Source organism: Dicentrarchus labrax, unplaced genomic scaffold, assembly GCF_905237075.1.
Source record: "Dicentrarchus labrax unplaced genomic scaffold, dlabrax2021, whole genome shotgun sequence".
Taxonomy (NCBI): domain Eukaryota; kingdom Metazoa; phylum Chordata; class Actinopteri; family Moronidae; genus Dicentrarchus; species Dicentrarchus labrax.
Window position 1 is genome coordinate 16941804 of NW_026136705.1, and position 9596 is coordinate 16951399.

General features: G+C 38.7%; 1 protein-coding gene across 1 annotated transcript; it reads left to right on the plus strand.

The window, feature by feature from the left end:
* Window positions 1-2624: 2624 nt before the first annotated feature.
* On the plus strand, window positions 2625-8996 carry chek1 (checkpoint kinase 1). The gene is made up of 14 exons (XM_051400287.1): window positions 2625-2791; window positions 3081-3146; window positions 3902-4016; window positions 4282-4390; window positions 5020-5084; window positions 5162-5231; window positions 5318-5506; window positions 6747-6851; window positions 6938-7021; window positions 7102-7180; window positions 7273-7441; window positions 7620-7751; window positions 7837-7938; window positions 8594-8996. The coding sequence occupies exons 2-14, from the start codon at window positions 3082-3084 to the stop codon at window positions 8675-8677; spliced, it is 1368 nt and encodes a 455-aa protein (XP_051256247.1). The 5' UTR covers window positions 2625-2791; window position 3081; the 3' UTR covers window positions 8678-8996.
* The last annotated feature ends 600 nt before the right edge of the window (window positions 8997-9596 follow it).

A 9596-nucleotide genomic window follows, 5' to 3' on the forward strand; every position in this document is an offset into this window, starting at 1 on the left:
TTTCAGTAGTGATGAAAAATCACAACTCACAATTCAACTTCAGTCTTTACTTGTGCAACTAGTGCTTTAAAGCATTATAATTTCTTTTTAGGTCTGTTCCCAGAGGGATGATGTCTCAAGTGATTAAGGCCAGATAATTTGGATTTGTCACTGTATTTGTGCTGAGATTTTACACAACTACACAGTTGTTTCCTTTAGTAAACCTTGTGGATTGTTAAATTCTAAACTCCTTAATAGTAAGTAAGTAAGTAAAGCTTTATTTATATAGCACCTTTTTGACACAGAGATCCAAAGTGCTTTACAAACAACAAATATACATATGGGTATAACCATACCCAATCACACAAACATAGGGAGCATGTGGGAAGGATAGATTAAAGAGACGACAGTTGGGAAAACAAACAAGGAGATCTATAAAAAGGCTTGCCTGTAGAGGTGGGTTTTGGGGAGCTGCTTAAAACAGTCCACAGATTCAGTGAATCTGAGTGATTGGGGAAGACTATTCCACAATGTTGGGGCTAAAACAGCGAAGGCACGGCCACCTTTAGTTTAGCAGTTAATGGATAAAAGGCTGAGATTTGAGGAGCAAAGTGGCCGAGGAGTGGAATGAGGAACAAGGAGATCTGAAATGTAACTGTGGGCAAAGTCATGAAGTGCCTTATATGTAATCAGTAAGATCTTATAGTTGATTCTGAATTTTACCGGAAGCCAATAAAGGGATACGAGAACAGGAGTAATGTGGGACCGGTGGCTGGTTCTGGTTAAAAGTCTGGCGGCTGCATTTTGTACTAACTGTGTTGTTTTGTAACATGAAGGTCAAATGTCATATACTGGTCGAACATGATACCCGGATTCTTAGCAGTGTGTTAGGCCGATGACATTTCCTGAACAAATTCATGCTTCCAAAAGGCCTAAACCCTGAGACCACATTGCCTCTTCTCTAGTGCCACCCTCTGGACAAAACACACTACAGGTCAGGCCTCATACAAAGTTGTCAGTATTTGTTCCATCCAACATTTTTGTGGCATGTAATAATATTGGTGGTAGGAACTTCCAACAGAAACTTTACACTTGTAACAGAGTGAATTGCAACATAGATGCTTCAATAAAAAGGCCACAGTAATCAGTGTGCGTTAACTGCCTTAACTGGCTATGTATTTGAGCATTTAATAAAACTAAAAGAATGGAAATAAAGGAGGAGAGGACAGACAGTCATACCACCCCCTGGGCATACTGTACCTGTGACAAAAAGCAAAAAAAAAAAACAACACAATTCAAATAAAAATAAAAACACAGTACTAATAAGAAGTGAACTCCCAGTACTCCTCCACACTGTGACTGGAGGCCACCAGCCACAGCACTAGAAACAAAAGACAGAATTAAAAGCCTAAACTATATAAAACCAACTACAAAGAATAAAAACTAAGATACCACAACTAAAACACACTAAAATACAAAAAATAAACAGCAGTCAAATATTGTATGAGGTACAAATAATTTACAAAGCTACATTAACACTTACACACATCTTGCTGACAATTATTCCTCTCTTTCAGCCTTTCTACCTACAATAAAGTTATGGCAGACCCACTGTTACAATAAAATAGAGACATGGAGAGAGCAAATAAAGCAACACAGTCATTCTGCAGTGTCCACACCGGCTGCCTGCGAGCCTACCTATCACTTTGTGGCTCTCACCTGATTGGCCACATCCCCTATAGGACTTCTAGTGTTTCCTCTGCTACAGACCTTTAGGCGATTAAAGCCTCTTTGTTTACAGGTTTCAATATTGTACATATTGTCAAACCACTGCTCTTATTAGTTATTTAACAACAACTGACAGTTGCACTGTATTTCATCAACAACAATAAATTTTTTTAAATATAAATGGGGGGGGCTAATTGTATGCAGTTTGGGGCAACAGTGTGCGAAAGCATGAGTTGGTCGTCCAAATGGGTAATATTAAAATAGTTTTATTACGTGACAAAAAAAAAAAAAAAAAAAAAAAAAATTTTTAGGAAAAAAAAGAAAGAGATTGCTCATTACAGTTATTAATTATTATTTTGCTTAGAAAATGTTTTCTTAGTTTTAGTTAATTAGTTTCTTAAAAAGTTTTTTTAGTTTAGTTTCAGTGTTTTTGTTTTATTATAATATGAGGGTATTTGTCAGGTGCAAGATTGAATAATAATAATTATATGCACCAGTGACTGGTCATAAAGACATTTCCTATATATTATTACTTTAATTTAGTAGGTTTAGGTAAACAAAATAGTTATTTATTTTGTAGTTTTTACGTTTATCAGACCTCATTTTAATTTTTTGTTCTGTTTTTGTTAAGTATGATCAACTTTAAGCTTTATCATGTTTTCTTGCACATTAGTTTATTGTGTTTTATCTGCCACAGGGGCATCCAAGAGGGCACTATTTAAGCGTTTCTACTCTAAAAACATTTTTCAGTGATTAAGATAACAAATGTAGAAGATTGAGCAGGTTTTCTCAGTTCTTGTGTATGTATAAGTCCAATGAGTAGGAATTCGTATTGCATTTAGTCTAAGTATGAATTATCATGTATGATATTATTACATGGACAAACGGCCGAGACGCCAGTAAAAACACTCGAAGAAGAAGAAAGGGAAGCGGAAGTGACGAGCATGGCGGAAGTCATGGCTGGAGAAAAACAACAACGCGCCAAATTTGTGTCAAATTCACTGCAGTCACTGGCTCGGGACACATGAGAGAGTTTGTCCAGTCTTTTGCGGATACTTGTTGCTGCCCGACAAAGGCCGTGCAGGTAAGATAGACTCCTTTTACAACTCGTTTGGTTTCAGTGCCTCGTGTGAGTTCACGTGAAGGACATCATCCTCCATTACAGAGTAACGTCACCAGATAAAGTGGAAATATATTCAGTGACAGTATCTGCCTGTAGTAGAGTAAGAGGCGTGAGTGAACATTAACCTGTCTGTGAGTTTATATATATAACTTATATATATATATATATATATATATATATATATATGTGTGTGTGTGTGTGTGTGTGTGTGTGTGTGTGTGTGTGTTTCTGTTTCTGTTTCTGTTTTTAGCATGGCTGTGCCTTTCGTGCAAGACTGGGACCTTGTTCAGACACTGGGAGAAGGAGCCTATGGAGAGTATGAATCCTCCTTTTATCTGTATCTGTCATAGCAGAGCATCTACACACACACACACACACACACACACACACACACACACACACACACACACACATATGGTTTCAGTATCTTCTGGACATTTACAATGCAACATGAACTGCAGATGATGTGGTTAGCAAATAATGAATCACTAGAGACTTGAGCGGCACATTTCTGCAACTTGCTCACCACAGGGCTTTCTTATACATTTATAAAGTTGGAATAAGAGCAAATAAAAACTACTTGTTAATCTAAGAGGTCAATGAGATTTAAAAAAAAAAAATGCTCATTAAAAGTAGGAGGAGAAATTTAAGAGCTCTTCTTCATCTGCGGGTTTTTTTTTTGTGATTTTAGTGATTGCATTTGCTGTAAATATCCCTGTTTTGTCTATTAATTAAATCAGTGTCATGTTTGTAGACATATTGACTTCTTACACACAATTCAGTCAGGAAACTCTTGTTTATTGCAACAATAGTTTATCAGTGTGGCCGTGCTCATGTGATGCTCTGCAACACATCTGACCCTAACCTTGTGTTTTTACTGGAAGAGCTGACGTAGACACTCTTTCCTCACATTCCCCTTCCACCACTGAAATATGTACGTACTTAGTTAACGCAAGAATACAACAAACATACATTTGGTGACTTTTCCTTGTTTGTTTCAATTTGTCCTTTAACCTCCGTGCTCTCTTGACTTTCTTCATCCATGTTTCCTCTTCATGTTCACGGTTGCAGAGTGAGGCTGCTGGTGAACAGACAGACGGAGGAGGCAGTAGCAGTGAAGGTGATCGATACCTCTCAGGCTAAAGAGTGTGCTGAAAATGTCAAGAAGGAGGTCTGCGTGCATAAGGTAGGTCCGTCACCTTCAAGTGTAGATGTATAACAGAGGTATTAACACTGAGTTTTAATGGCACTGAAACAGAAGGGTTTTGCATTACTTAGTAATGCTAGAAGGATACATGTGATATCTTTAAAAGATCACCTCTTAAATTGACTGGAGCTTAAATATGACAAGTAACTATTTTCTATTTAACTTGCACAACAATGTATTTACACATTTCATGTACATATTTTTCAGCTGCTTAATTGTTTGAAATTTGTCAAACTTTTGGTAGATGCTCAACCACCCCAACATCGTACGCTTTTTTGGCCATCGGAAGGAAGGTCCAACTATGTACCTCTTCCTGGAGTACTGCACCGGAGGAGAGTTGTTTGACCGAATTGGTGAGGCAAAGACAATATAGGACTGCTACGCTTGGAAGATGTGACCAATAATGGTCACCTGTATACATATTTATCATTCACTCTTCTCTTTTAATGTGACGTCTGTCATGAAGAGAATCACAACTATTCAGTTTTAGACCATCAGATAAAACTTTCATCCTCCGTTGTTGCCAGACTTTTAAATTTTACTTGGTTTTGCAGCATAAATCAGTGCAAGCAGTGAATGACTAGCAATGACTACCCAATTTACATTTATATTTATTATAGCATACCTGCTTAAATAAAGGTAAAATGAAATAATATGTGAGATTAGAAAAGGTGGCCAACAACTTAAGTTGATTTTTGTTTTTATTATGAACAGAGGACAGGCATTTGTAAAAGGAATTGTGATATAACAACACTTTTAAAATATTTTTGTTATTAATTATCTGGGCGTCCCCTGGTGGCTCACCTGGTCACCGAGGTTGAGTTCTTACTGCAGTGGTAGTAGTCGTGTTTGACCTGTGACCCTTTCTTGTTTATCTTGAGCTGTCCTGTCATTAAGATAATACAAATATGTAGTTATATGTTGCTGTGTAGTGGTTATTTATTTAGGTTGTTGAAATTATGTTCTCTCACTTTGATTTCAGAGCCTGATGTGGGGATGGCGGAGAAAGATGCGCATAGATTTTTCCAGCAGCTAATAGCAGCTGTGGTGAGTGAAAGAAATCTGTGTGTTGATGACCTTGCACCATTTCTGCTGTTATTAAACTCTCAGTTGCTCTGTTGCAGGAATATCTCCACAGTAATGGCATCACCCACAGAGACATTAAGCCAGAGAACATCCTGCTGGATGACAAAGGTGAGGAAATACAACGTTGTATCAAGGTGTTGGACTAACTTTGGTTTGCATTTATTATAACTATCATCTGCTGTTTTCCTTTTTAGATAACCTCAAGCTGACAGATTTTGGCCTGGCCACCATGTTTCGTTTCAAAGGACGAGAGCGTCTTCTGAGTCGACTGTGTGGGACTCTTCCTTACGTGGCTCCAGAGCTTCTCAGCCAAACAGAGTACAAAGCTCAGCCTGCAGATATCTGGGCTTGTGGGATAGTCCTCACTGCCATGCTGGCTGGAGGTAAGATCACAAAGTCTGTGTTTACAGCATGTGAACACACGTCCTACACTCAGTATGTGTGGTATTATTAGTAGAGAGACGTGAGGCAAAGCTACTGTGTGAGGTCAAAGGGATGGGCGCTTGCCAGTGTTATAAAAGTGGAGGGTTACAAAATACATTAAGATTTTTGACATAACTAAGGCTCAGTATCCTCTGATATGGTTCATTATCTTCTATTTGCTCTGTGCTGAGAAACTGTGGCCGTACAGACAAGAAGGTTAATGATTTAAAACTGCACCCGAAGGTTGACAGGGGGTGTTGTGTTACTGGTATAACATTTTTGTAACACAAAAAATATTAAACAAAACTTGAGGATAATTATACCAAACAAAATGGTTAAACACTTACTAGCTATATCAAAATACAGTCACATGGGGATAATTTGACCATGATATACAGTCAGAAGTCATAAAGTCGTAATTGGAGGATTTGAGTGGAAATGGCACGATCTCAACAGAAATTGTGTTTTTATTTCACGATACATTATTGATATAGTTAACGTACAGTGAAATGGTCAGGCTGGTTCCAAATCATTTCCATACAGTACCATTTCAGTGTAATTGGAAACAAGACTAGGTTGTAACCTATTAAAGGGCTGGACCGTGTATGGTCAATGCGCTCCTGTGGACTGTCCACGCCGCAGTTGTGAATCCCTCAATTTGTTTTTTATTTTTTATTTTTTCTACTTCAGTATTTTTTACTATAATATGTATTCAACCTTTATTTCATTAGTATACATTCACTCTGTGGTAGTCTATTCATGGTCAGACTTACATATATAATTATTATTTTCCAGGTCAGATTTGTTTGCAATGTGACCTCCGTGTGAACAGTCATATCAGAACTCGTGTGACTTTTATGTCACTCCAGATCTTCGTTCGTCATGCGGGTCACTTCAGGACTGTGACCTGTTCACACTGGATTCTGATATGGGCCACATTCAACAAATAATGTAAACAGCAAAAGAAAAAATCTGATCTGAGCATTGAATCAGAATTGAGCGCTAAGGCTTGCAGTGTGAACGTAGCCAAAGATCGTCCAAAGGGCTGAAATAACCCAATTATGGTATAACTGGCAACTCGTGATCAGAGCTTTCTGCAGTGCAACTTCCTGAGCTATGTCTTCTCTTTACACCTCTGGCAGCACTGTCTGTATGCAGTAGATGTGTGGAAACATTTTGTCACTGTCTTTGTGTTTTCAGAGTTGCCGTGGGACCAGCCCTCTGAGAGCTGTCAGGAGTATTCAGATTGGCTTCAAAAGAAAACATACCTACCTCCTTGGAAGAAAATACAACCAATGCCTCTTAGTGAGTCCCAAATTATATAAGTTTAAATACTGCATGTTCAGAATAGTCCTTTTGCTTTATTTAATATACGTTCATCTTCTCTCCAGGTTTGTTGTCCAAATTACTGCTGGCCAGTCCAGATACACGCATCACCATCGCAGACGTACAGAAAGATCGCTGGTTTACTCAAGGCAAGTGTCAATATCAGTATAATAGAATCAGTTCAACTTTAAATTTGATGTTCACTGTACTGATGTTCTGATCTCTGTAGGTGTAAAACAACCACCTCTGGGCTCTGGAGGAAACAAAATTCTTCGATCAGATGTGGGAGTCATATCCCGGGCCAACAGGTCAGAGCTTTGTGTGTTTCTTATTTTTAACTCTCAGGTGTATTTCTTTTGTGTGCCTGTAATATTAAGACCACATTCCTCCCTTTTTATAGTGATGACAGGATGCAGTTTTCCAGCTCTCAGCCTGATTTTGCGGCAGGTTGCTGGGAAGCAATGTTGGTAATAGGCCAAACTGACGGTCAGGTCAGCTTCTCTCAGCCGACCAAACCGGAGCACATGTTGCTGGGTAGTCAGCTACTGGGCACACCGGGAGCCAGTCAGGTAATTTACACACTCAGTGCTACATCAATTTGTAATTTCTTTACAGAATATATCTGACAGTGTGTGTGAATTTTCAGCAAACTGGCAACTTTATATTTTATGAAATCCTACCTGAAAATGTCACATTGATGCATTAATGCTGTCACTTTGTCCTAATGTCTCTTTACTTCCCGTGTAGTCGCCGTGGCAGAGGTTAGTGCGGAGAATGACGCGTTTCTTCACCAATGTGAATGCTGACGCTTCCTTAACTGCCCTGAAAGATGCCTGTGATGGCCTGGCACTTGCCTTCAAACTCGCCTGCAACAAACAGGTACATATGTACTCAAGTATACAGGAATAAAAAATTTAGAGGTTAAATGCACTCTTTGACACTGAACCTCTCTCTGCTTGTTTAGGTGACGGTGAGCACACTGGACAAACGCAACAACAAACTTATCTTCAAAGTCCATTTGCTAGAGATGAACCAGAGAGTGCTGCTGGACTTCAGACTGTCTAAGGTGGGCTTTAGCATTTCTAAATAGTAAATATAGTGTTTCTAACATGAATAATCCATTACCTCATTCAAGTTGAGACAATAGGGTAATTACCACTAGGCACTGTCTCTAAGTGTGCTACTGACCCCAAAAAAGAAAATAATGGAAGAGGTAAAGAAGCAGCAATATCCTGTTTGTGAGAAAAAGCAACAAGCCTTTTAGGAAATGTTCCCAACAAAACGACTGCAGTGCAGGAATGATCATTCTCCCACTCAGCATAAATAATATTGCAATATCTATCAAAATATTTGCAATATGATGTTATTACCGCATCGCGCCACCCTACTCACAGGGCTGGTTGGTGCCCTAATGTAAGAAACACACACAAAACGTGCAGTATCCAGATCTATCAGTACTTGTATCTTCATCCAGCATTTAAATTAATCTGTTTGTTGCTTGAGTTTGAGAGTTTTACTATCCTCAGAAGGCTTGTTTATCTTCCACCCCACAGATTTAGCATCCATTTGAACATATTATATTATATTATATTATATTGCATATATTAGAAACTAAACTAAAAAACAGTATGAACAAACTGCACCTAATCACCTAATGGGTACGGTTGTGTGAGTGCACGTTTTCTTCAGGGAGATGTTGACCTGTATCTGTGTGTTTCCAGGGTGACGGTCTGGAGTTTAAGCGTCTCTTTGTCAAAATAAAACAGAAGCTCGGCGACATCATCAGCACTCAGAAGATCACATGAGGAGCTTTTTTACAAACAAGTGAACACTGCTGTGGACTTTGGAGAGAGAACCTGTATATATTTAGCTGTTCTATTGAAAGTGTGTTTGTTTGTTTTCTTCTACTTCTCTCCTTGTGAGTTAAGAGTGTGGACATTTTGTCAAGTCCTCACTTTTTTTTAAGGGGTTAGTTATTTAGTTTAGTTTAGTGTTAGAATATAATGTTTGTCAAAGGTCGGTAAACTTAGGGATGGAAGCGTTTGTGTCCTCCTTCTGCCTTTTGTTCTGATAATGTTTGACATGATACAGTCCAAAGTCGTGAATAAATTATTAAAGGAGCAACATTGTAAGCTGAATGTTCTTTGATAAATGATGCATATAATGAAGATGACCACTGACTCAAAAGCATTGTTTTAGGGTTCAGTGTGAGGTGCACCCATTTTTAACAGCAGGGCCTGTCAAGTCATGAGGTACCATACTAAAACAAAATGTTTCCCTTGTTAAAAAATACTGTTACTATTCCAGGTTAAAGCACAACTGAAGGAGTCTATGATATGATTATGAGCCTGTTGCCGGGCACGTATAAGCTGGGTCACCATATTCTTCCCCACAACCAAGTCTGCAACTACATCTGACTAAAAGTGTGTAGCATTGGGAGTCAGCATCTTGCTCAAGGACGCTTTGACATGCAGCGCATTAGAGGTTGTGGTAGTAATAATAGCAGTAGTAATACTGAGAGTGGCAAAGATAATATTACCATTAGTGTACATTTATTTTTGTTTGTTCCCCGAGGCTCCTCCCTTTCTGGCTTTCTCTCTCTCCCACCCACTTTGGAGACTTCTTGCTAGTCTGATACACATACCTTGTAGTCTTGTTTTCTGGCTGGAATTGTCCTCTGTTCACTGTTTTGTTTTCCTCTGTTGTCCTACATTGTATGATCTT